The sequence below is a fragment of the Podarcis melisellensis genome (assembly GCF_964234715.1).
Source record: "Podarcis melisellensis genome assembly, chromosome: Z".
In the NCBI taxonomy this organism is placed as follows: Eukaryota; Metazoa; Chordata; class Lepidosauria; order Squamata; family Lacertidae; genus Podarcis; species Podarcis melisellensis.
The window spans coordinates 33,130,311-33,158,110 of record NC_138547.1 but is presented as its reverse complement, the minus strand read 5'-3'; the positions used below and the strand labels follow the sequence as shown (position 1 = coordinate 33,158,110).

Below are 27,800 nucleotides of genomic sequence, written 5' to 3'. Positions count from 1 at the left end.
CACTCAACGTACACATTTTTGCAAAGCTACTTTCACTAAAATAGTGTGCTTTTGTACACTGCTTTTACTAATATATGGATTTTTATGTACACTTTATGCTCCGGTACATGCGCTGTCGTACACATTGCTTGACTGGAGAATTGCATTGCAAAATTCGGAGAAGTGCATGTTTCAAAGGATGGCTGGGATTTGATTCACATATTATTTCCAAGAACACAGACCTGGCAGAATCAACTTTAAATGTGAACTAATCTGAATTCCCACCCCCCACTCCATCCCTATAGGCAGAGGGAAGAAGTAACTGGAACCAGAGAATTAGAAGAAAAATAATCCTTCCCAGTGAGCAATGCCATGTTCCTGATTCTGCTCACACACCTATATCAGCTTCTCCACCCAGACACAGACACACCCAACTGCTGTTTAAAACACACATACGCATTCAGTGCAGGCACACATTTAACGTATTGCCGGTTTGGCCTTACAGAGCCCATACCAGAAGCCAATCCATTCTCTCCACGCTACGTAAAAACACTATGCCTTTGTTTATTCTGTTGAACACTTTGACTGGCGGTCTGCGGAGAACAGAGAATTCATCTAAATTCAAATGTGAACAATGCAGTACCCTTTAATTTATTGCTCTTAATTATCACAACTCACCTTTAAATTTTAATTAAAGGTGCAATCAATTTTTGTTGATTCATTTTTATTAGGCTTTTACAATGGTCGTGTTACAAATTGGATCAACGCGGTGGAAAAGGTCCTCTCCTTCCCCCCCCCCCCTCTATTCAAAGGAACTTAATGAAATCTTCCTGAGAATTGAAATCTCGGCTTTTGACAGTCTGAAGACAGTCCCTTATTCCAATTAACACCACTGTCATACCTTGTGGTTATGAACATAGGAAGCTATCTTATCCGACTCAGACTACTGAGCTCAGTGTTCCCTACACTGGCTGGCAGCAGCTGCCCAGGGTCTCAGATAGGACGGTTCCCAGCCCCATATAGAGATGCTGGTGTTGTTTCTCCCCTCAAGGCTCATAGCAGTTACAAATGGATTACTAGGACTGGGGAAATGGCAAGGGGGAAAATTTTTCCTCCTTCAGTGCAATGGTCCCAGTCTGAATTGGGCACAGTCACAGCTGCATTTATCATTTCAAATAAGAGAAGAAAAGAAGATCAAGAAATTCAGCAAGTGATCTGTCATCTCATCTAATTTAGCTTTCAGTTAACTAAGTTTTTAAAAAAAACCAAGAAGAAACACGGGTGCAGTCATTCTAGGAGACTGCCTAAATGAAAGAGATGGAAAGCAATACACTTTTTTTTCATCAGCTGTGTTGAAAGGCCAGCACCATCATGCACTTCCTGCCCCTTACTGTTCACGTTCCACCTGATGATTATACAAACTCGTATAATAATCAGCACTTCAAATTGTTTTCCTCTTCCTTCCCAGTTCCCTTTTCCTTTTGTGTTGTGACTTTCAAACTGCAAGCCTGTGGGCACCGACTGCCTTGTTTTAACAAAGTCTACATAAGTGGCTCTGGGCACAGTATTCTGCTTCCTTTGGCTTCCAGCTCCCTTTGATTATTATTTTTTTCAGAATCAAGTCTCTAGCCTGTATGAATGGGAAGGCATACCCTTTGAAAGGCTGTAGGAAATGCCCGGCATAATCTCAGAAGCCGGAGAGAAGCCTTGATAAGATTTATTTGGCATTAGCAGAAGGAGGAACTGCAGTGTGCTGCATAGGTATTACTACTGGGGAGAAACCGGAGAAAATAGGAAGAACAAGTAGAGAGAGAAATCCGAATTTGTTTCATTTGCATAATTTATTCTGGCCACAGAATCCCAGTTTTCTTCAGCGCAGAATTTCGGGTTATAGTCAGGGAGAAATGAGGGTAAGGGCCAATGACAGATACCCCATCCATACTTGCACTGACATTCTTAACATCTGAAATTCTACTCTATTCAAAGGAAGAAGGGGAGGGTGGGAAAGGTCTGTTTTGCAGAGCAGGAAGCAATCTTTACAAACATCTAATCCTCGGGGACTTTTTTATTTCAAGATTCTTAACTGTTAAAATAAAAAGGAGCCTAGAGATTTAAAAAGACCAGCCTGGTCTCAATTCAATCCCAAGCCTTTCTCCTGCTATAAAGACAGATAGCTGTTATTTTATTTTTTTCCCCCTCTCTCCCCTTTTCTTTTCTTTATAGACACCCACTCGCTACTCAGACACAAAACATCTAACGCTAAGTGGCATATAAAGCTTACCATGTTTACCCTTGTATCGTATCTCACATCAAACAATGTTTTGCCTTCGCGTCATGGCAATAAGGGGAAAGTCACACGTTCAACGGGAACATTAGGAAAATCTTCCTGACAGTCAGATCTATAAGTCTGTTGTTCAACAGCCTCCCCAGGGAAGCTGCAATGCTCGGCTGCTACAGTCGTTTAAAACAAGAACGGACAGAGTCCTAGAAAATACACTGTGGGGAGACTGGCTGGATGAACCCAAACTGCTCTCCCTTTCTCGCTCATTCTTTCTCTGCCTCTCCCCCTTATCCTTAGCTGTTCTGGTTCTATTAGCTGAATTCTAGCTGGGAAGTGGTGGTAATTACAAAAACCATCTCCACCTGGCGGGCCTCGTAATGATCTGCTTTGTAAACAGATAATTGCTAATGAACAATAATCATTATTATTAATGAGATAAAGTGCTGCGATTCAGGTGAAAGGCAGTTCTCCACCATATCAGATGCATGGAAGAGGGGAAGCGAGACCCAGGCAGGAAGGGCTATGATTTGGAAACATCGGTGCGACACATAGGTACTTGTATATGCTTGCCACTCCGAAGGCTGCATCGAGGCAGTACTTCATTCCATTTCACAAATGCTTCCCCGCATTCGGCATTTTGCATGATCTTTCGCACAACATAAAAGACACTTCCGGGAATCTAGCAGAATCCAATGGAATTTTAGTGCTCGTTTCTGTGTTAACCGGATCCAGTGAAAATCTGTGGTCTAAACCACTGAGCCTAGGGCTTGCTAATCGGAAGATCGCGGTTTGAAGACAGGGTGAGCTCCCGTTGCTCGGTCCCTGCTCCTGCCAACCTAGCAGTTTGAAAGTATGTCAAAGTGCAAGTAGATAAATAGGTACCGCTCCAGTGGGAAGGTAAACGACTTTTCCGTGCCCTGCTCTGGCTCGCCAGAAGTGGCTTAGTCATGCTGGCTCCATGACCCGGAAAAACTGTCCGCGTACAAATGCTGGCTCCCTCGACCAGTAAAGCAAGATGAGCGCCGCAACCCCAGAGTCATTCGCGACTGGACTTAATGGTCAGGGGTCCTTTACCTTTAACCTGGAAAATCCCAGGAGTTCTGCACCACCTTTTTCTCGCCATTTTCATGTTTCATGCTATATGATGAAATCTGGGACTGTATTTTGGCATGAAGTTCTTTCCTGACATTTTTCATAGGTGAAATAGATGTGCACATGCACATACGGAGTGGTGGCATGTCCACTGATGCCTGCTGTTGTGTCACACCATGCCCACTGGTGTGAATGAACAACAGCACAACAGCCCCATAGCACAGCAAGCAATGCAGTGTCAAGGCAATGCAGCAAACCAGGTCAGATGCACTAGCATTATAACTAGGAAGAGCAACACAATAATCTCCACGTCTAAGTGCACCCTAAATTTTCAGAACCAGAGACTAGAGCAGGGCCCAGGAATCTTTTCCAACCCAAGAGTCACATTCCCTTGTAGTGGGCGGAGCAAGAGGCAAAAGTGGGTGGAGCAACAGATGAGATTCTTACCTTTGTGCAGTAGGCAACATGCACCCACCCAAAAATCTGAAGTTCCTACAAGCAAACACCCCTGGCTGTCCAGGCAAGCAAAAAGTGTTATTCTACTCAAGGACACTATCCTGCCAGGCAAGGGCACTTGAGGAGGGCACAGAGCAGCGGAGGGCATACTCAGAGGTGTGGCCTGGGGAGAAGGGAAGAATCCTACACCAAAAGCGACCAGAACCAGTGACTTCAATATTCTTAGAGACTAGGGTGGAATCTACACACATACAAAAAAATATATGCTGTGAATATGCTTTTTTAAAAAAAAAGTTATGAAAAATATACTGAATTTGGCATAGCTCCCTGTCACCATCTAGTGTCACATTTGTACACTGCACTTTACAACACATTTAAAACGTTTTATTTGCAGCTGTGTAGCTGAGTCTTAGAATCCAGGAGATGCCATTTTATGTTACTTTTGACAGCATTCATGCAAACACTTACTTGAACATGCTTAAAACCCCAATGAGAGTGACCACTTCCCAGTGTTATCAATCAATTACAGATTTTGAATCAATTTGGGAATCAACTTCTGGCTTTTAAACAACTCAGGCTGTGGTCCTAAACATGCTAGCATGTGCAAAGCATGTCATCTACACATGTAAGAGAATCACGCAATCCCACTCTGCCTGGTCTATGCCACAACTGGCTGCAGGCAGATGTCATCGCACCTCTAAATGCTCTCCCATGGAAGAAGAAGAAGAAAAAGGTCCTTATGCCAATGGGAAAGTTGTATGTATAAGAGAAAGCTGGCTTAGAACTCTTCTCACGACGTTATAATTTGCAAAGGTGCAGGGAGCATTTTTCACAGAAAATCAGAAATACATTTAATTGTGTGCTCCCAAGAACATGTTGACGTCTGGCATATAGGCCAAATACAGTTGTGCTGTGTGACCCTGCTGCATACGCAGGTCATCTCTAAATGATCCAAACCCTGTTAAAACTGAGGGGACACACTTCCAAGGAAAAATAGTTGGATTGGGTGTTGAATCCATTAGATTTACACATCGCAAAACCACTCAGTATTGGTGGTAGTGCCTTGAAGTTCTGCAGTTAAAACACACGCATAAGCTTCTCCTGTTCTATTTATACACAGTTTGGTTTTCCTCTTCTTAATCCCACCTGAAGGATTCTGTGCAACTCAAAAGCTTGCTGTGTGTGTTTTTTGCCCAATACAGTTGTGAAGTATATATAATCTGAATCCAAGACTGACACAACCACTAATATAACAGCAACCGATATTATTCACAGGTCAATGCCATTCATGTGTAGTTGGAAAAACCACATTATGGTTTTCATATCAACACCGGCAGCGAAACGGAGCTTTAATTCTCTGGAACGGTGCTATATTACATCTGCTGTACTCTGTTAATTGCATTTTAGACACTCCCTCACTCCCAGCAGCTACAGGCTGTTGCACTCACTATTGGCTCTGGGCATTTGTGCAATGATGCAGAAGTTGCCTTGGCACAAACTCGGAGTAGGTAACCTTGAAAAGGCCAAGACTGTGCGAGTTTGGAGCTTTCTAGGGTGGAACTTGGCACAACATAATCGAAACAGAGAAAGCTATGGAAAATGTAGTCAGAGTAGGGAAAGGGGCAGAAATCTCAACTCAGTGCCTCCTTTCATCTCGGCTATTCTTCAAAAACTCCTGTACAGGTGTGGGTGGTGATATCTTCCCATGTTGCTGGGGAATGAGTTCGAGGGGGCCTCCAGCAAAGTGCCCAGTGGTGGACTCATTCCTATCTCCCATCCCATCTCTGCCCGCTCGGTCTCCTCAACTACTCCCCACTCCCCACCCCAGTCATGGGCATCCCCAGAAGCTACAGAGCCATATTAAAATGAGTATTATTTTCAAGGTATTGTAGGAGAATCACAAAGGTAAGCTACTTCCCACCACAGCAGTCAGATAAGCCTATAGAAAGGCACATAGAGTGGCAACTCCAGTGGGCCCTGGCAGTTGCCCATGGGTGCCAGGTGACATACTGGCTGGCATAAAACCCCCTAATGATTTCAACCCAGTTCAGGTGAGATTTCAACCAAAGCCCCTCAACTTACTCTGTTGGTGAGCCTAATCATATCTACCCAGAAGTAAGTCCTATTGAATTCAATGGGGCTTGCTGTCATGCAAGAAGGGTCAGGACAAGAGCCTTAAACTGGTTTGATCATCATCTCCACTGCCCTGGGAGCACTGGGAACTGGGGCTTTTCTGAAGAGCCCAGGGATCCTTAACAGAATTCTCAGAACTGCTCATCAAACTATGATCCGGTCCAGCACTGGAAAACCATGACACTTAAACCAGTAGAAAGCAGGCAGAAAGTACGCACTGCAGATAATTCTCTTACAGTGCAGTCCTAACCATGCTCACTCGGGAGAACATTATATTGAAGCTTACTCCCAAGTAAGTGGAGTTGGTTCCTATGCCACTCTGCTATGCTAGCTCTATAACCACGCAACAGTGCTTACTTTAATGCTGCTTACTTTAACGCTCAGATGAGCATGCTCACACCTGCCTTTTAATACCAGTCTACTCCCACATTAACTTCAACTGAGAGACCACCTCAGTGGGGATTAAGCTACCGCTGTTCCTCTTTGTTTTGCAGACCCACCAAGCAGAAAAACAGCAATTATCACAAATTGCATTAAGTAATGAAGGATAGAGGACATTGCTTTTTGAAAAAAGAGGACATTCTACCCTACCGTTTCTGCCCAGGAGTATTACACTTGACGCCGATGCCACTACCATCACCACCTCCTGCGTTTTTAACAGTTGCATGCCCAGCTACCTCCACCACCCGTTGCTTGAAACAACAAGAAGGGAGAGTAATGCTCTTGCATTCAAGTCCTGCTTATGGGCTTCCTACAGGCATCTGGTTGGCTACTGCGAGAGCAGAACACTGGAGTAAATGGGCTCCTGGCGTGATCCATCAGGGCTCTTATTGTGCTCTTATTTATATGCCGCAGTTCCCAAAACAAAGATGCAGAGCTAGGGAAAAATTCATAAGCCAGAGGAAATAGTGGGGAAAGTAATGGCAACAGGTACTGGGGAATGATTGTCAGGGAGGAGAAGGTAGTTCTTAGGGGGAGAGGTGAGGAAAGAACCAAGCAGAAAGGGACACATTTTCCCCTCTCCCTCCGAAGTAGGTGCACAAACAGCTTAGGGACATAGAAAATGCCTCACACATCGACTCTGGCCGCTGGTTCATCCAGCTCACTACAGTCCACACTGGCTGATTATGACTGTCTAGGATTCCAGACAGGGGACCCTTTCAGCCCAACCTGGACATGCCAGGGATAGAATCTGAGACTTTCTGCATGCAGAGCAGATGCTCTATCACCAAGCTTCTTAGACCCCATGGTTACAGATCCTCCCTACTAAGAACACAGAAAGTTACCTCGAACCACGTCTGACCACTAGGTCCATCAAGCTCATTGCTGTCTACACAGACTGGCAGCAGCTCTCTGGGATTTCAGATGGGGCATTTCCAGCCCTTTCCTGGAGATGCCAGGGATTGAACCCAGGACCTTCTGCATGTTAACCAGATGCCCTACCACCTAGTTACATCCCTTCCCAACAAACTGGGTTCCAAACATGCCTGATCATTGCAGAACATAACAGCTATGTGGGACAGGTGGGAGCTTTCTAAGAGCCCGTCACAGCCTGCAGTTGAGGTCTACTGCCATCTTACCTGAGGGACTGTGCACACCTAGCCACAGAAACAGAGGCAAAGGAGGGAAGTGAAGGGTTTACGGGAAATTCATAGCTGTTGGGTTTTGTTTTTTTATAACAAGGTAAAACCTTGTTGATTTATCCCGGTGTTTATCTGGATGCTTTAATCTCCATCTCCAATCCATATGCAAACAAACCTGTGGTCACATATGCAACCAGCGAAAGCATAAAAGCTCTGTTGGAGCGGTGGGATGGAAAACAGCATTCCTCTCAAGGTATCAGCGCTGTTTCTCCTAAGCCTCCCGGGGAACAGAAAACAGCAGCAGAGGATGGTGCCCATTGGGACAGGCAGGGCAGGAGGCCAACAGTAGGTGGAGCCAGAGCCGATGACAGGCACAGCCAACTCATTCTAAGTTTGTTCCCATTTTCTGCCTGAGTTCTACAAAGGCAACTGTGGGAAGCTGGCAGGCAATGCCACCCCTAGGGTTGTATGTGAGGAAGAAGGCAAGCAGCTGGGAGTGGGGTGGCTGAGGGTAGGCTGGGGTTGGCGGGGCAGTGCCCCATTTGCCCTGAGGGATGCTGGAAAACAACGTGCTACTTTGGCTCTTCTAGAAATAGATCTAACCACAAAGCATGGTTTGTGAATGTCCACACTGCAGTGCAGACCCAGAGAAAGATATGCGTGTTGTGTTGTAGTAGTGCTCTTCAAATCATATCAGGGCAACTTTTTATATGGTGGTGATGGTACCCACCCTTCACCAGCAGGTCCCAGGCAGGAAACAAACATGCAGTATTAAAAAAACAACTAAATCAGTCACAGCCATAGGGTGGGTCTTCAAAACATGCATCTCAGCCATCAATAGCAAGGCCAAAGAAGCGTGTCCCTTGCTTTTGCAAAAAGCTGCGTAGAGAAGGTGTCAGACTCCCATCAGTCCCAACCAGAATGGCCAATGGTTGGGAATGATGGCAGCCGCAGTCCAACAACATATGGAGGGCACTGTATTTGCTGCTCCATGCAAAATATTAAGACAAAAGAACTTTGTCTTCTTTGGCAGCTGGTTCTCATAAATACACACATTCTCTCTCTCCTTTTCTTTAAACCACCACAAAAATAATGATGGTTACCACCAGGGCAACCCCCCCTAGTGCCACTGGGTCAACCAGTCAGCAGAGGGAACAAATCCAGGCCATCCTAGCAGAGTGAGTGCTACAGCATCCCATGACACCCCCTGCCCTAACCTGGAAAATCCTAGAACTGTAGAGTTGGAAGGGACCTTGAGGATCATCTAGTCTAACACTCTGCAATGCAGGAAAGTAAGGTGATGTCCAAGGGCTAATCTGTTAATCCCAATGGACTGCAAGACCAGCAACCTAGCAACTTGCAGCTGCTGGGAGAGCTTGGCTTTCTTTCTGTGCTGAGACAGATTGCCTGACACCTGGCCTGACTTCGGCTTGCACCTGCATGCAATCCATCTGCCTCTGATACATCAGATGTTCAGAGCCTGAGTCACTGGTCTGATATACCTGGTGCCAGGAGGCTGAACAATTGGGGAAAAAACAGCCTATGCAAGTTAGGTTTGCATAGGTTAATTTGCATTGGAAAAATTTTCTGATGCCTTAGGGAGTGCTCTAATTTAGCACATCTATTTTATTTACTAAACAAAGCTAAAAATGTTTGAAACTGCAAAGCCTGCCTAATATGCCCCATGCCTGAATTAAAGGATTTATGGCCACATTCACACCATAAAGCACTTTGATACTACATTAAAGAGGCATGGCGTCTTACAAAGAATCCTGAGATTTGTTAAGGGTGCTGAGAATTATGAGACCTCTATGACCCTCATGCACAGTGTTCCCTAGGAAGGGGGATTTATTATTAAACTACTTTGGGAATTGTAGCTCTGTGAGGGGAACAGAGGTCTCCTGGCAACTCTCAGCATCCTTATCAAACTCCAGCTCTCAGAATTCCTTGGGGGAAGCCATGACTGTTTAAGGGCTGACGGGCCAACAGCAGAAGAAGCAGACATGTTGACCTTCAAATGTACTACAGCTTCCATCATCCCTGACTAGTGGAAATTGTGGTCCCAACAATATCTTGAAGTCACCACACGGGCAGCCCTTGGCCAACAGCATTTGCTCCATCATCTGACTCAACCTCATGTGAGACAAAACACAGGCAAGGGGCTCCTTGGACAACAGCAGAAGCTTTATCAGACCTGTCCTTAGGCATCTATGTAGAGGAGACAGCAGTTAAAGGGCATAAAGGGGAGTGATTTTGCTGCTGTTGGTGCCAGAGTGAAGGGGTGAAAGAACTACTGTATCTGCCTTTACAGAGGAATTATGCAAGGACCAAGAGTTGTGTCATCAGTGTAGTGGGACCAACTCTATGGAACGTCTTCCCACTAGAAATTGGGCAGACATTGCCTGTGATAAATCTCTGGATTGGGCTCATCACCCCCCAAAAACTAAAGTCATCATCAGTGTACCTGCTTACAAAGAAGTAAATCCATAGTCACCTGCATTTACCAAAAAAGACAAAAAACAAAGAGCGGAGCGGAGCAGGTCATAAATATTTCAACAGCTTCTCAGCTTTGTTATTCTGTTTAAAGCAGAAAACATGACAAAACCTTTGATTGTTTTACTTAATACCAAATAATAATTCAAAGAGCAACAAACCAGCGTTAGTCAAGGATGCCCAACAGAAGGGTTGTGAGCACAAATCCATGTGCATTTCGTTCTCCTAGCAGCGAAGAAAATGGCTTATCTCATGATAAATGCTTCACTGTTTCACAGCATGTGGGTGTTTTCTCCCCTCCCAAGAAGGGGGGAAGCAAGGAAAATAATAATAAGACATTTCATCGTTCAAATATAAAAAGGACAGATGTAGGAAAATCACCCTCGGGGAAATTGGCTTCATTTCACTGAAATCCGCAACGGCTTTCATACTTTTCTTCCTTTTTCTTTGTGATGTGCTAGAGACACCTGATACACCAATGGTGACTGGTCCATTATTCCACCAACCTCAGCCCAGCTAGCCCTCATTTGCCTGCCTCCTTACCTACAACCAGCCAAGGGTGTGGCAGCACAACCTGTCAGCTCCCCCCCCCCTTAGTCTCAGTGTAAGATCCAGCAGGGAAGAAGATGGGGGTCACAACTACAATTAGCTGGATCTGCTTGTCATTGACTGCTCGGGCTCCCTGCCTTCATCCCCACCAATACCAATGGACACCAGCCACCAATGATGTAATCATCATGGTGGAACGTAGGGAGCTGCCTGATCCAAGAGAGGACTATTTCTCCACCTAGCCCAGAGTTTTCTACTCTGACTGACAGCAGCTCTCCAGGACCCTCAAGCAAAAGAGCATCTCCCCGATTCTCTCCTGTCTGATCATTTTAAGTGGAGGTGGCACAGGTTGAACCTGGAGCCTGCTATGTACAAATCTGTGTGATCCACTCACTAGAGCAATGGTCCTTCCATCTGGAAGCAAGCCATTATATAAAGGGAAAGCTCCCTCGGCTGCTCAACAGGGCACGACAAGAACCAAGAGCTGGAGATTGCAGAGAAACAGGCTTCATAATAATTTTATTATTTATACCCCACCCATCTGGCTGGGTTTCCCCAGCTACTCTGGGTGGCTTCAGCTCATTGGGAGAAGAAATTTCCTAATGCAAAGAGCTGCCTCAGGAAGTGATAGGTTCTCCTATGCTGAAAGAGCATTCAAATGGCCAGGCAGCGATTTGCCAGGAATGATTTGAGCTGCAGCCTGCATTGCAGGTCCTAGGAACATAAGAAGCTCATCTAGTCCAGCATCCTGTTAACACTTTGGCCAGCTCTGGGGAAGCCCATGGGCAGGATGTGAGCCCAAGAGTACTATCCTCTCCTGTAGTTTCAGACAACTGCCATTCAGAAGCACTACTGACCTCTGAAAGTGGAGGCAGAACACAGCTATCAGGATCAGTAGCCACTGGTAGCTTTATCCTCCACAAATTTATCTAGCCCTCTTTGAAAGCCACCCAAGTTGGTGGTTGTCACTGCCCTTTGTGGGAGCAAATTCCACTGCTTAACTATGCGATGTGAAAAGAAGTTTCTTTTCTCATTTCAGAATCTTCTGTTATTCAGCTTCAACTGGAAGCTGTCCGCAAGTTTACATCGAGCAAGGGACTAGGTTGATGACCTTCATGATGCCCCTTCTGACTTTGTGATTTGAAAAAGCTCTGCCCGTTCCGTCAAGTAGTGCTGATGCTCACCTAAGTAACCCTGTAATCAAACCACAAGGCTCTTGAATTTCATTTGGATTTTATAATACCTTATTTATAGCAGCTTTAAGTATTGAAATTTGCACCCCAACTCCTCCCAAGGTGTTTGAGACACTGCACATGTAGTCACATCCTTTTATAATAATAATAATAATAATAATAATAATAATAATAATAATAATAATAATAATAATAATAATAATTTATTTCTACCCCACCCACCTAGCTGGGTTTCCCCAGACACGCTATGTGGGTAGCACCATGGCTCAGTGGCAGAACATCTGCTTTGCATACAGAAGGTCCTCAATTCAGTCTCCAGGTAAGGCTGGGAGAGACACCTGCAAGAAATCCTGGAAAGCTACAGCTGCCAGTCAGTGTGGACAATACCGAGCTAGATCAAGCAATGTCCTCAGTAGAAGGCAGCTTGCTATGCCCCTGTGTGAGATAGGCCAGCCTGAAAGAGCGTGATTGGCCTGGGGTCATCCAAGGCTAAGAAAGGACTCAAACCCAGGACTCCTGAGTAGTCCAACCACTATACAGGTGATTCACATTTTACCTGTGAGTTTGGTTCTGTGGGTCCACATATATACACAAAATTGTGTAGAACCAGCAACCACCGGAACTGGGCCACACATAAGAAGGCTGCTTACTCAACTTTGGAAAGGAGATGTGAGGGCATCCCATAGCCCTCTTGCCACCTTCCCAAAGCCTGCTGAGCACTTACCTAGCTTTGAAATGGTGGTATGAGGGCTCTGCCAGCTTCCCAGAGCTTGCTGCCTTCTTAAAGCCCAGTGCCACCTTATCAAAAACTGCTGAGAGCTTGCCTGGCTTTTGGAAGGCAGCACAAGAGTTCTGGTCTAAGAGCTCTAGCAGAGTCCCAAAACCCTCCCACCATCTTCCCAAACCCTGCGGAGCGCTTGCTTGGCTTTGGGAAGGCAGAACTTCCCAAAGCCCAATGAGTGCAAAGCCTCATGAGTGTGAGAACTTTGCCCGCATCCAAGAGCCTTTCTGCCTGCTTTCCCAATGCCCGCTGAGTGCTTGCCCCATTTTGGAAAGGAGGTCCGAAAGCTCTAGTTGCCTGGCTTTGAAATGGCAGCATGGGAGCTCATGCCAGAGCCCTCCTGCTGACTTCCCAAAACCCAGTGAGTGCTTGCAGCTGATAAGTGCAGGAGCTCTGGCAAGCCCAGGAGTGCTTGACTTCCCATAGTCCAGTAAGTGCTTGGCTGTGGCGAAAGGGTTCTGGCATTGTCCAAGAGTCTCTGGACCACCCAATTTGGTACCGCCTCCCCAAACTCTGCAGAGCGCTTGCCTGGCTTTCGGAAGGCAATGCTTCCCCAAGCCCAGAAAATGCAAAGCCCCATGAGTGTGAGAACTCTGCCAGCACCAAATGCCTTTCTGCCACCCTCCAAAGCCCACTAAATATTTGCCTGGCTTTGAAATGGTAGGGCGAGGGCTCTGGCCGTGTCCCTGAGCCCTCCCACAATCAAAGTCCGGGGAGCACAGCATCCTTCGCAAAGCCCAGATCCGCCTTCCCAAACCCTACTGAGCACTAGCGTGGCTTTGGGGGGGGGGCGGCACCAGGGCTCTTTCAGTGTCCAACAGCAGTCGTGGACTTCAAGCTTTCAAATTTCAGCAGCGCCCTGTGCAACGCTTCTCATGCTCTGTTCTACTGTGTTGTTGAGGCACCCCCTGCAGTGTGGCACCAAGTGCAGGCAAACCCAAAGTGTATCACCCCAAAACTGCTTCTGCCATGAGACCTCCCACTGCCTTCCCAAAGCCTGGAGAGAGTGAGAGCTCAGGGTGCTTGCTAGGGAAGAAGGTGTAATGTCCCAGAGCCCTCCCCAAAGTCTGGTTTAACCTTCCCAAAATCTGCTTGCCTACATTTGGCAAGGCAGTGAGAGCTCTAGCAGTAGGGCATGTTGAGTTTTTAGCTTTCAAATTCCAAAGATGAGAGAAGCTGAAAATGACTTGGGAATTCAAGATATTTTGGTTAAATTAATACAAATTTGTTCTGCCTGGTAAGTAACACGTTTGTAAGATTGCACAGAAATCATTAAAAATGATTGCCAAGTACTCGTGGTTATGATACATATTATTATTATCTGAAATATTTCTGAAAGCAGTTTGTGTGTTCCTCCATCAAACGTTGACTGATCAAGGCTAATGCTTTCCAATCACAAAAACAATGGCAGATTTGAATTCATCACACCCCAAAAACTTATTTTTAAGACCCTTCACTAAATAAATTTGCAAAAGTTGAGTTTTCCCCCTAAAATGGCATGCCTTACTCTGGCAGTGCCCATGCGCCCTTCTGCTCCCTTCCCAAAACCCAGTGCCAACTTTACAAAGGCCGTGCTTGTTTTGCCTTGAGAAGGCAGCTTGAAGGCTCTGGTCCCAGAGTCCTCTCACCACCTTCCCAAAGCCTGGTGCTGCCTTCTCAAAACCCGGTGAGTGCTTGCTCAGCTTTGGGAAGGAGGCGCTCCCACTGCCTTCTGAGAACTCTGGCAGTTTCCCATCAGTGGTGGACCTTGCGCAAAGCTGCAATTGCATAAGAGAAGAAGAAAAAGAAGAGTTTGGATTTGATATCCCGCTTTATCACTACCCAAAGGAGTCTCAAAGCAGCTAACATTCTCCTTTCCCTTACTCCCCCACAACAAACACTCTGTGAGGTGAGTGGGGCTGAGAGACTTCACAGAAGGTCACCCAGCAGCTGCATGTAGAGGAGCGGAGACGCGAACCTGGTTCACCAGATTACGAGTCTATCGCTCTTAACCACTACACCACACTGGCTCTCTAAGTTAAAATAAGTTAAATAAGTGTAAGATGCGAGTTACTTGTACCATCCTGGCTCAAATCAATCAAAGGATGTTTAGCTGAGTAACCATGTTTCTTGCACAGACAGTGCCTTTTAGCTCAGAGCTAAATCCCATTTAGTTCATCAAGGTTTTTCCCAAGCCAGTATGCTCAGGATTGCAACCTTAATCAGTTAACAGGATGAATTTCTGATCAAATCTCAATAAACTTGCAGTTCAGTAGCCTGAATTAGTGAAAGAAAACAGAGATAGCTTAACATGTACAAAATAGAAGTGATCACCCATCGCTGGGCTATTTGAAGGGAGGGTGTCCCCCACTTAGATATTTTCCCTAAGAGTTTTGGTTTTGTATGTTTTTTTTTACTTCTGCAAACCTTGGGGTTCTCCCCCACCCCAAGTTTGTCTTTCCATTTATAAAAATTAAAATAAATAAATACAGTGGAGCAATGGACTTATTTTTAAACCCATGCTTCTTAAGTTGAGACACTTCTCCTTTACCATGCATTTGCAACTAACATAGTCAGAATTAACATCCTGTTCATAAACAGAGTCAGAGGATGAGGACAGGATGATGATGATGATGATGTCATTAGCAGGGACAGCCATGTTTCATGAAGACAGAAGGAAGAGAAGCCCAAAGAAAATCCATGCCTATCTGTGTCTTACGTGGTGACATCTGGCCACCAACTATACAATATTGATATGCAATATCAACATTCAATCGCTACTTAAATTAAGAAAGCTTAATCTGCATTCACAACCTGTGGTAAATGCTCTTGTTTAAATTGCAGGGTGGCACCTGAAAAGATCCAGATCAGCCACAGTAAGACAATGATGATGGGTCACATAAAAAACCCCTAACTATAAAGCCGAAATTAATTCTTTAGACATTATTTTTACATGCACACATGCACATTGTTGGGTCAACATAATGTAGGGGTGGGAAGCCTGTGGAACCGTGGCTGCTGCTGGACTACAACTCCCATCAGTCCAGATTATTCTTGGGACTGATGGGAGCTGGTGTCCAACAATATCTGGGTGGCCATTGGTTCTCCAAACCTGGTTTAATGGAAGGAACCAACGCTAACAGCTCCACTTAAGACAAGTACAGTGTACCTTGGTTTGCATACGTCTTGGTTTGCATATGTTTTGGATTACAAACACATCAAACCTGGAAGTGCGTGTCCCGGTCTGCAACCTTTTTTTAAATTACAACCCTTTTTTATTATTACGAACAAAAAAAATTTGGAGGCCCCATTTGGCAAAAGCGTGCCTTGTGTTACAACCTGTTTTGGTTCACAAACGGACCTCCGGAACAGATTTGGTTGTAAACCAAGGTATCACTGTAGTCCTAAAGTATGTCATAGAGTGAGAACCTAAGGACTACTTTCTGCCTCAGATCAAGGACTTCTGAGTCTTCAGATGGCCTGGGAAGCCCACAATCATGGCATGGAGCCAACAGCACTCCCTTGTTATCCATCCCCAAGAGCTATTACTCAAGTGATCTATGAGGACCATGAATATGGAAGTCCTGTATTGCCATCAGGACCACTAGCCACCATTGGCAGACTTCCTCGTCCTCCGTGAATATGTCAAAACATTTCTTAAAGCCATCTAAACCTAGGTCCAGCTAACCCAGCATTCAACTTCCAACCAAAGTCAAGACACATGATGCTGGGCATTCACAAGCAGACCATGAAGGCAATGCTCACCACCCCTTATGAGGGAAAGCTCAACATTTCTCAAGTCCCGCCCCCTCCACACTCACCTCCGGAAGTGGCATCCCATTGATGATGAGATCTGGCTGCTGAGGGCTCTGGCCGGTGAAGGTGTGGTGGTAGATATGGTTGGACCCCGTGTTCCTGTTGTTTTGGTTTTCTACGTTGAGGAAAGTGCTTTCAGATCGGCGGCAACCCAGAGGCAAGGTCTGCTGGTGGTAGTCAAAGTAGTTGAGAGATGACGTGAGGGAGGAGCAACTCACAACGTTCATTTTATCGGTCTCCTCTACATCCCGTGGCACCAGGCGGATGTCATTCTTGCTGATTTTTTTCTTCTTGTTCGATTTCTTTTGGTGCCCATAGGAGTACTCTGCAATTCTGCAGGACACAAGAAAGCAAAGTGAGTATCTTACTTCATCCTCAAAAAAAGACTGTATACTAGTCAACAGAGAATCCCAAAGGACTGGTTGCCCATCCACCTGCAGGGTCATCGACTTGGCTCTTGTGATAACGGAGGGTCTTTATTTTTTCACAGGCATAAAGTTTGTTGGTCAGACACATAAAGACAACAAGTGAGGAATAAGGACACACACACAAAAAGTTCCCTTGGCTTTGTCTGCTGCTTAGAATTGTTGATATCTAGTTACCAGAGATATAGTTCAGCCTGCAGAAAAGGGAAGAAAATAATTTATGTAAAAATCCATGAAGTGAAAAATGAATGCATTTCCATTGGTAATAAGGATCTGAAAAGTTATTTAAACGGATTAATATAAAACGTGAAAAGCAGGGAGAGAGAAAAAAACCAGCAGAGAAAGAAGCAGTTCTATTTGCGGTTCCCAATAGCAATAAACCTGACACAAACATTTTGGCCGACCTCCCCTGTAGGTGTGTTGTAAAACTATCAAATGCAAACTTGTGAACAGCCACTTGTCTGGTCACCTGTGGTGAGTAAAACAGTGGCCACAAAGTCGGGTGACCTTTTAAAGCAGTTTGGTGGGCCAGTAAGCATTTCTGTGGGCAAGTCGTTTTTGTGAACTTGTGGACCAGGATGCAACATCCGTCTTGAAAATGTTATTGCATCTGTAGACTGCCTTTTCTTTTCAGTTTTGTTTCTCCTCATCGCATCTGGCCAGTCAGAACCTTTCCCCCAATGCCAGCTCTTTCCTGCTCCCTTCAAACTTAACATTCCTGTTGGCTACTGTTTTTGTTTTGTTTGTTTTTTGGCAGACAAAGGTGTTGCGCTTCAGAAGGAGAAAATTATCTTTTTGACCTTCAATCGGTTTACAGAATGTAGGTCTGCTTTGTCTCTTGTACACAAGGAAAGAAGGTAAAGAGTGGGGGAGACAGAGGAGTGGAGTTATCAGTAAACAAGGACCAGAAAAATAATTAAAAACATGACCGCATTCAGCGTTATCTCAGTAAGTCTAGATTGAAGTAACCGTAGCTTGGTATTACCGTTGGGGACTGTGTATCGTTATCAGTGCCACACAGATGTAGATATGCAGAGAAGATGCCAGGCACTGCAGTCTTCCGAAAGAAATCAGTTCAACTTTAAGCAAGGCCTGAAAATACTTGTTTCCAAAAGTGGGGTCCACTTAACTTTCAGAATTGCCTGGCTTGAAAATCCAGGAACTGTAATGATGAAACCACAAGAGGAAGTAACCTGAGAGGATCTTTCCACCTTACATAAGGATGTTGCTTATATTCTTACTTAATTGATAGCAGGGGAGTTTGACCAGGGTGGCGAACGACACTAAGCCAGAAAAGGTATCTTTACCTCTCATCACATGCATCGAGTGAAAGAGCACTTTTCATTAAACTTCCCTGGCACATTTGTGTTTATATAGCTTCACTGAAATATAGGACACTTTAAAGAGCAATGCAACCCAGGATGGAAGGGAGGGAGGGAGGGAGGGAGGGAGGGAGGGAGGGAGGGAGGAAGGAAGGAAGGAAGGAAGGAAGGAAGGAAGGAAGGAAGGAAGGAAGGAAGGAAGGAAGGAAGGAAAGTTTGCCTGTTCCCAAGGTATTATCATGTAAATTTCCTGATAGTAGTGGAAAGATATCAAAAGAAAGGGACATATAGTTCTGCATTCCAAGTCAGACCAGTGGGCCAGCTAGCCCAGGATGAGCTATTCTGCTTGGCAGCAGCTTTTTAATATGTCAGGCAAAGAGAAGTCTTTTCCCCATCACCTGCTACCTGAAATCGCTTGACTGGGGATACCAAGGATTAAACCTCAGGCCTTTTACATGTTGCAAGAGCTTCCATTCTACCACTGAACTAAAGAACCCTCCCCCAGAGGCAAGGTTAATGGATTACTGAGAGAACAGTGGACTGGAAAAGGAAAGGGTAATAGGAGATGAATGTCAGAAGATGTTGATTTAAAAAAAAAAAGGAGTGGAAGAGAGAGATAGGAATCCAAATTGAACACACTGGAGGTCTGAAAATCAGACACAGCAGGCTTATGTGCAGCCATCAGAACCGAGCGAGTGGGACTAAAGAACACTGCCCAGCTCCTGACACTCGTCATCTCCTTCCACCCCTCCCTCCGCTCTTTTCCACGGAAAATATACGTTGCACCAAGAATGCTTCTCTCCATTCACTTTCAAAGCTCTTCTGGTGTGGCTATATAAAGAGCTGGTTTGTTCCTCGCTCCGGTCAAGAAATGTTCCTCCCAGTGCACATCTCTATACATTTTCGAAAACCCCAGGTGAGGGGGAAGAGATCCAGACACATAAAAATGCCTTGACTGTGTTTTCCTAAATCTTTCAAGTTTGAAAATGCAGAATCTAAAATTTTGCCTACACGCATTTGTTCTGCTGTCTTATTGGAGGGTGGTGATGGTGCAGTTTCCTCCTATTGACCAATGATTTAATTAACACACACTTCATTAATCCCTGAGCCATCACACTAAACCAACTGGTTATACAGAAGTGCAAATCTGTTAGTGGCGTTGACACAACTGTAAATTCTTTTTTCCAGCTTATGTTCAGTGCCTGCCCTTGCTTAATGGACCAAGATGGAAAAGAAATTCAGCATATTAGCTCTCATTTATAAAAGCCAAGTAGCTCCCTAGAAGAGTACATCTAATGGTTTTATTTTCGCAGCTGATTTTCCCTATGTGCACACACTAACACACATGTACACACACAGGTATGTATGCATCTGTGTGCGCGCACACACAAAACCCTGGTGCCCATTGTAAAAATGAATGAAAGAGAAACTCCAAGCTCTCAGTCATCATTATATCGGTATAAATAAAACTTTAAAAGGCTGCACATTCTCCCAGATTCTCCAAATTGCCTGAGGCATTTGTATGTTTCAATAGAGAGGGCAAAATTAATTTCCATCCCTTCCATCAGAAATGACTTAGGACTGAAGGAAGGGAGAAGTCACGGCTATTTCGCTCGTAACAGGATTAAACCATTTATGAGCCGCCGCAGCTGCTCCTTTATGGCGCCCAATTGATATTCATGTGCGGTTAGCGTTTGTCTACTAACTTGTGCAACACAGAGAATAGCAAGAGACAGACAATAATCGCCTGGCTGTTACATATTCAGGGGACTTCAATCCACATCTTAAGCTTTCAAATACAGGCGGGGAGGGGTTCATGCAGAGCCCCGCATCTCGGACTTAAAAAGATCACCGAACAAAAGTGTAACAAAAATAAGACAGCATTATTTTAAGTGTCAGGAAAGAGCTATGGACAACCTTTTGACTTAGCAATCAATTGGGCTTAAAGTTGTGGGGTTTTTTTGCTGGGGCGATGAGTAGAACAGATGGCTTAGCTGTTGTTTTCTCTTTGCAAAACCTGCAGCACAATTTCCTAGTATAAGGAAGCACTCGCCTTCCCTCTCTCTCTTTCTCAAAAAGACAATTTTTTAAAAAGGCTTCCGTGGTACATTTCTAGCTGAACCTTGCTTTCTTTCATCTCCTGTTCTGCCAGCTCCCTGTTCCTTACCTCCCAGAGAAAACAAGTGCAGCTCTAAAAAGCACCCACAGTGACCTCATCTGGCGGGGACAGGCTATTGACATGACTGAGGAGGCCCTTAAAAAGCAATGTCCACCCGTGGCAACTGCCGTGAGTATGGGTTTATTCATTACTACAGCACCTACTCAAAAACTTCCCCCATGGAGAATCACTCCAGTGATTCTCAAAAAAAAAAAAACCCTGACAAAACACCCCAGCAATTTGTCACATCCAAGCCTGAACAGAGCTCCATAGAAGCATATATCCACACCTACATGCCAAAAAGCAGCTGCAACCCTTCCCTTGTTCTTTTTCTTGTACTAACATTTTATGTACTTTGCGGGGGGGGGGGATGTGTGTGGGACTTCTACACACACACACACTTTCCAAAGATAGGCGAAGTACAGATTTAAGACTGATCCCAGCTGGCCTGTTTTAGATTAAGGATAATTTGTGCCAAGCCATCGTATTAGATCCAGTTCACTAACTGGGATTTGGGTGTGTGTGAACACATTTAAAAAAAAAAAAAGGCGGCCAGGAATTGGCCGTGGGTATTTTATGTGGAGCGACTTGATGCCTTCCTTTGGTTTGCAGTAAATTTTATTTTGTTTTAAATGGCACGCTATAAAGGCCAGGCACTAATTTTTTATTTTTTTGCTGGTACCAAGAAACAGACAGACTTTACCTGCAATTGTAGGTCCTGATTTCTTTGTTATCCCGTTTGCACTTTACTGCTACAAAGATCATGGTGACAAACAGAATGGCAGCAATGGAACCCAGGGCGATAATAAAAATCAGGGACAGGTTAACAGATCCTATGGATTCCTGGGCATCCAAGGATGGAGAAAGATATATCAAAATCAAGGCAGAAGCTGAAAGAGATGTTTTCCCATGGTCGTGGGCGACCACAATCAGCTCATAGGCAGTCTTTGAATTTTCCCCAAATGCTCTGGTGGTTCTTATTTCACCATTGACCTGGTCTATCTCAAAAAATCCTCTATCTCCTTCTGCCATCTCATAGGAAAGTCTGCCATTCTCCCCTTCATCATAATCATCTGCCTTGACCACCGTCACCAAGTAGCCAACCCCAGCATTCCTGGGGATGTAAACTTCTGCAGTCCCATTGACTAGAGTAGGAGCGGTTATCACAGGGGTGTTGTCATTGACATCCAGGACAATAACTCGGATAGTGGCATTGCTTTGCAAGGAGGGGTTGCCTCCGTCTTTGGCCAAGACCTTGAACTCAAAAGACTTGGTTTGCTCGTGGTTGAAGGATCTCAAGGCATAGATGTCTCCCGAGTTTGGGTTGATGGAGACATAGGTGAAGACAGGCATGTCCCTGACTTGGGATGGCACAATCTGATAGGAGACGCTGCCGTTAAGGCCTAGATCAGGATCCCTTGCAGAAACTGAAAGGAGGTAGGCCCCAGGGGTGTTGTTCTCCTGCACAATGACCTGGTAGTAAGGTTTGGAGAAATGAGGGTGGTTGTCATTCTCATCTGTGATCTTGACAGTGAAGGATTTGGTGGCCTGCAAAGTTGGGATCCCATTGTCCTTAGCCTGGATGGTAAGGTTGTACTGGTCCCTCTGCTCCCTGTCCAAACGCCCATCCACCAAGATAGTGGAGAAGCTCTCGTACTCTTGCAGGCGGAAGGGCACACTGCCCAACAATTTACACTGCACCCGGCCATTGGCACCAGAGTCCCGGTCAGATACTCTCACCAAGGCAATAACGTAGCCTGGAGGCGCATTCTCACTGACCTCAACCAACTCGCTGTTGACAGAGAGCAAGTTAATGAGAGGGGGGTTGTCGTTAGCATCCTGCACAGTGACAGTCACCTTGCAATGCGCAGGGATGGAACTGGGGCCAAGATCTTTGGCCTGCACATCCAGTTCGTAGGCATGGCCTTCCTCATAGTCAATTGCACCACTGACCGTGATCAGGCCCGTCTGGGGGTTGATTTGAAAGAGGTCCCTGGCCTTTTCAGACACAAAGCTGTGAATGGAATACAACACTTGCCCATTGGTGCCCTCATCAGGGTCTGTGGCATTGAGGCGGATGACAGGCGTGCCAGGGGGAGCGTTCTCTGGCACGCTCACTGTGTAGGCGGGCTCTTCAAAGAGAGGGTTGTTGTCATTTGAGTCAAGGACCCTGATGTTCAACTCCACAGTGCCAAAGTTGGGTGGGTCACCCCCATCCAAAGCTGTGATCATGTAACTGTAATGAGACTGAGTCTCACGATCCAGGCTCTTCTCGACAACCAACTCAGCAAAGCGGGAACCATCTCCACGCACCTTGGTCTCCAAGCCGAAGAGGTCATTGGGCGTGATCTCATAGCTCTGCACCCCAAAGCTGCCCGAGTCCGGATCGTAGGCACTCTCCAATGGTACCCTGGTCCCCGGGCTGGCAGCCTCAGAGATCTCCAGTGCGATTTGGTCTGTGGGGAAGCTGGGCGCGTTGTCGTTTAGGTCTTTGATCTCCAGCTTGATCACACAGATCTCCATGGAGCTGGACATGACCTCCAATGAGATCACGCACTTTAGACTCTGCCTGCAAAGTAGGTCCCGGTCAATCTTTTGTTTGGTGACCAGTAACCCCGAGCCAGGGTTGATGTCCACCAGGTGTGGTGCAGAGTTGGAGACCACGCGGAAAGCGGTGGGCTGCCGGGGATCCAGCACAAAGCCTGCGTCTCGGGCATCTTTGGCGATGTTGGCGATGACGGTGCCGGCTCTCTGCTCCTCCTCCACTGAGTACTTCAGGTTGATCAGGGCTCCAGCCCGAGTCCACAAGAGAAGGAGCAGCAAACGGAGCAGTGGGCACAGAATATCCATAGCTCACGGCTCAGTGCACCCACTGCCTCCTCCTCCCCTTCCCTCTTGTTGCCTGTTGATTTTGCGGCTGGAGAAGAGAGGGAGGGATTTGGGCTTACTAGTTTGGGGTTTGTTTCAGCGATAGATAGATAGAAAGAAAGGAGCGAATCAGAAGGAGAGGCAGGGGAGCTGGACAGGGTGGGTGGCTGGGGGTTAATCAGGAGAAGGAAGGGGAGACTTTGGATGTGGTTACTTTAAGAGCTAATTGCTTTCTGCTTCCCTGCCACAAATCTTTCAGCCTCAGTCCCTAGAATAAGCAACACCACCTAAAGAGGGGAGAGAAACACTGAACCCTTATCTTCCACTCAGCCAGGTCAAGGAGAGTTCTAAGTTACAGCACAGCTAGATTCAATTTTTTTGGGGGGGGGGGAATCACAGACACACACACATCCTAAGTGCAGTCTGTATATTGGAGAGGCGCCTCAATTTACTTGCACCTGGCATGCGCAAATCTCTTTCTCTTCTTGCCCCCCTTTCCTTCACTTCCACTCCCTTCCCCCCCAAATTTGTACAGACCTTTATGCAAAACGCGGACTCTCTGGGGAAGCCTCCGCTTGGCGAAGGTGTTCAGATATCCGGAGATTATTATTTTAGAAAAATGACAGTAATAAAGAGCGGCTGAAATCGGGATGTAGAGAGGGAGGCTAGGCGGAAAGTAAGGCTAGGGCATGCGGAGGAGGGGCCGTAAGGAAGGGGCCACTAGCAGAGGCAAAAATCCTTGTCCGGTCATGTCACACGAGCGAAACTGGCCCTGGGTGGGAAAGGAAGATCGGGCGGATGGGGTGGCCTGGGAGGCGCGGGGGGGGGAAGGAGTCAGCTCGGCAAAATCAGAAGGCAGAGAGAGCGTCTTCTTAGAGAACTGCCGCCGAAGCACCTCCGTGCACTAGATGAGAAAGCGGAGGCAATGTCACCCCCAAATTATAGGCTAAACTAAAGGAGGGGGGGAGAGGAAACACAGGCAAGGGGGGGGAGGGCACCCTGGATCACAGTACCCACCTCCTCACCTCGGTGTGCAAAACGAGGAACTGCTGGATGGTATTCCGTGGTTTAAACGGGGGTGGGGTAGAAAGGAAGAAGGAACCACCGCTGACGGCTCTGCGCTGGGCGGGAGGCACGAAGCAGGGCGGGGGGGAGGGAGAAAGAATCAAAGGCGCCGCTGTTGCAATCCTTCGCCGGGGAGACTCTCCTTTCTCCTCTTCTCTCTCCCCATGATTATTTCGCATTCGGCATCCTCCGGGCCGCTAGTCGCCAACGGGAACAAAGCGCAGGCGAGGAAAGTTTGGTTGCAAACCTCATCGTCCTTTTGCAAACTGTGGAGGGAGGAGGGGGAGGAGGAGCGGGGGGACAACTCTGGAGCTCCGGTGGAGCAGGAAGCCAGGTGGAAGAATAAATATAAGAATCCCTTGCAAAGAAGAGCTAAATTGGTGGATGTTGCCCCCCTCTCTCTCTCTGTCTCTCTTTAATGTTAAGTTCTCTGGAAGCCAATCCGCGGCTCCACCAGGCGGGCTGCGGGCGCCTTTGCAGAGGCCAGCCAGACCGCAGTGGCTTGCATCGCTCTCCAGCGGGTCAGCTCCTCGGTCCGCCGCTTCTCCCCCTTTTTTTTCTTTCCTTTTCCCTTCCTTCTCTGTTTCCAAATTTTAAATTTCACTACCCAATTCCCCCTGCCCGACTTTTGCAAGCGCCGGCTTCTGCCTTCCTCCACCACCTCCTCCTCCCCCCACCAACCCAGCGCGCACTGCTGCTGCTGCTTCTTCTGCTGCTGCTATTATTGCTGCTGCCGCTGCTGCAAACTGCTGGCCGCACGCGAGCTAGAGACACAGCGGCTCCGGTCCCGAGCTACGGCAGGGCTTCAGCCAATCGGAGCCCGGGGAAGCGCGTTCCAAGCCGAAGGGGCGGGGCCCGGCGAGGAGGAAAGGGGCGGGGCCCAGCGGGCGAAATGTACAAGAGTGGTACCCAAGGGAGCGAGAGATAAGAGTACCCTTTTCGTGTGTGGGCGCGCGCACGCCGAGGATGCAGCGAAGAGGAGTCACTCTGCAGGGTTCTCCAGGGAGGCAACTGGCTTCCCCTCTCTCCTGTCATCCCGCCCCCCCCCTCTTAGAAATATGATGGGGCAAATCTAAGATTTGGATATTTCATTTCGTTTCGTGATTTCCCACCCCCTCCTGTAGGTTTGACTAACGTTTGTAGCGATCAGTGTTTGTTGTTTTGTTTTTTCTAAGGCTGTTTTGTGAAACGAACTTGTTCAAATATCATGAGACGGCTGGGAGTTTGCTCGGGGCAAAAATCCTGCAACGTTTTCCTTCCCTTTAAAACTTGCAAGGGCACGGAAACCGCTTGATGATTAACCTGCTTCCACACGCACAAACAGCCTTCTTTTCAGCGCAGAAAGACAGGAGAAGGAGATCGGCAAAAGCAGATAGTACTAAGGGCGGCTGGCGGGGGAAGAGGGTCGGTTGCTAAAGAAGTGCTCGATCGGCTCAAACCCCGTGCGCTTTTACTCAGAAGTAAATTTCACTGTGTTCGGTAGGGTTTTCCAGCAGGAGTTAATATTAAGCACACGACGACCTTGTAAGGTAGGCTATGCTAGGAATGGTGCATTTCCCAACACCTATGAGCTCCGTTGCTTAGCTGAGATTTGAACCTGTTTCCATGCAAACACCTTTAGCCCCCGACACTATACTGGCTCTCGGAGGCAGATTTAGGGGAGCGCAATCAGTTCGGGTGCGCAGAGCCTCGGGGGCAGCGCAACTATTATTAAGAATGGAGCGCAAGAGGGGGGGGGGTGGATTTGGGCGTCGCACAGGGCGCCGCTGAAATTAGAGACCCCAAGATCCGCCACTGCGACTCTTCTATTTGCTGTTTGAAGCCGGCTACCTGAAAGATAACGTGGAGATTTGGAAAAGTAGATACTTCTAAGGATGCAGATTCCTGCCTGCAACAAGTAATGCTTATTCTATCGCAACGCACTTCGAGAGAGAAAAAAAAACAGGCAAACCTTTTATTTTGCAAAAACCATCATGGATGCAAATATCCAAATAGAGATGTCCTCTGAATAGCATTTCTCCCCCACCTGATTTGAGGTTCACTGTAACTTAGAAGTTTGCATCTTTTGAACTACTGTTGGGTACAATAAAACCTCACCATCCCACCGATTCCGAGACCAACCCTGCCTTTATTGCAGTGGGCAGAATGCTAGTGGCTTTAGTTTAAACTCAAATATTTCTGTTGTCCAAATCTGTCTTAATCCCAAACATGGGAATGTGCCTTGAATGAGGTCAGCTCTCCTTAATGAATTTAGCACTATAAAAAGAAGAAGAGAGGACACCTCCTCCAGCCCCCCTCCTCCTCATTGTCTGTGCTTGTTAATTACGGTCACCGATGAATAGAAAGCCAGGGTTGTAAGAGCTCTTCCATGACTTGCTTTCAAACAAGCTGAATCCTTAAATCAATGAAACCGAAAAGTATGCTTATAAATCAATCAGACTGCCTTGGGAATTGATTTCACTGAACAAGGGCCTTGTCTGGGCTTCTTTCTGTTTGATTTTAGTTTAGTTAGGCTCAGTATATTGCTTTCTGTGGTTTGTATATTTCAATTCTGGCCCTTTCTTTAAGAATGAAAGAGAATGCAGGCATTTAAAGGGAACAAATGGGAGGGTTAATTGCTAGCCATCTGCCCCACAGTGCAGGTATTTTTTCCACACTAGAACAAACAAGAGTTTTGAAGCTCTTGAGGACTCAAAACATATAAAGATATTTTTGGTCCTTCTTTGCATCTTAGCTTATACGATCAAAATTTTCTCTTGGAAATAGCAGAGAGTGATTAGTCTACCACTGTAAAAAGAAAAAAAGGAAACGAATGATTAAAGTGTAAAAGGACATTATACCGTGTGTTTCTATAACTGCAACAATAATGTGGTCAAGTAAACTAATAATCAGACACTAGGACAATTCTGGTGAGCTGTTAGATTGATAGTTCTGGCACCATGAGATGAGTGAAAAATAAAATGGATTCATAACTTTTTATGTATATATAACCATCCAAACCACCTTCCACTTATGTAAGGATGCATCATAAGAGAATAAATAAACCTCAAAGGAAACCAATTCACCAGACTTCCAGTGGGCTTCAGGGATCGCTTGTGTATAGAAAGCAACCATAATACAAGAATGAACAATCCTTCATCCTGCTTTCATAGAACAAGCAGCAAGAGGTTTAAATACAAAGATGGAACATTTTTTCAGAGGGAGGGAGGACTCCTTACCTCAGTGGCCGCAATGCAATGTAAATTAAGCGTGCATTGATTTTAATGCACTTTGCTATGCACAGAGTTGCAGCCTAAAGTTCTGTTAATTTTATCAGCCGCCTTCCCAACATCTCAAAGCATCTCACAGTAACAACAACACAAAGTGTCACGAGCACAGTAAAACCACAAAACAAGTACACGTCCTGGCTCATAAAAATAGAGTACAAAGTGACAACAATAACATCCACGCTGCAGGTGGCTCCAGAAGAGCGTCATTGATGTGCTTAAAATATGTAGCACTTATATGGTGCTCTCAAGTGTTCAAAGCACTTCATATCTTCTTATAACGCTTAAGAAGCCTGTAGGGCAGGTAAGTTGCATTATCTTGTCTATAGTGCTCCAAGGATAAGCGGTTGAGATGGTTTGC

At 46.1% G+C, this 27,800-nt stretch overlaps 1 protein-coding gene across 2 annotated transcripts in view; it reads right to left on the bottom strand.

The window, feature by feature from the left end:
• Positions 1-24,118, bottom strand: part of PCDH19 (protocadherin 19) — a 138,814-nt gene extending 114,696 nt beyond the window's left edge. For both annotated transcript variants that reach the window (XM_081897574.1, XM_081897575.1), the window contains exons 1-2: positions 20,944-24,118; positions 16,341-16,668 (exon numbers count right to left, since the gene is read on the bottom strand). In XM_081897574.1, coding sequence (XP_081753700.1) covers positions 16,341-16,668; positions 20,944-23,090 — 2,475 coding nt within the window. In that variant the 5' untranslated portion in view covers positions 23,091-24,118. The remainder of the gene's footprint in view (positions 1-16,340; positions 16,669-20,943) is intronic.
• Between the last annotated feature and the right edge of the window lie 3,682 nt (positions 24,119-27,800).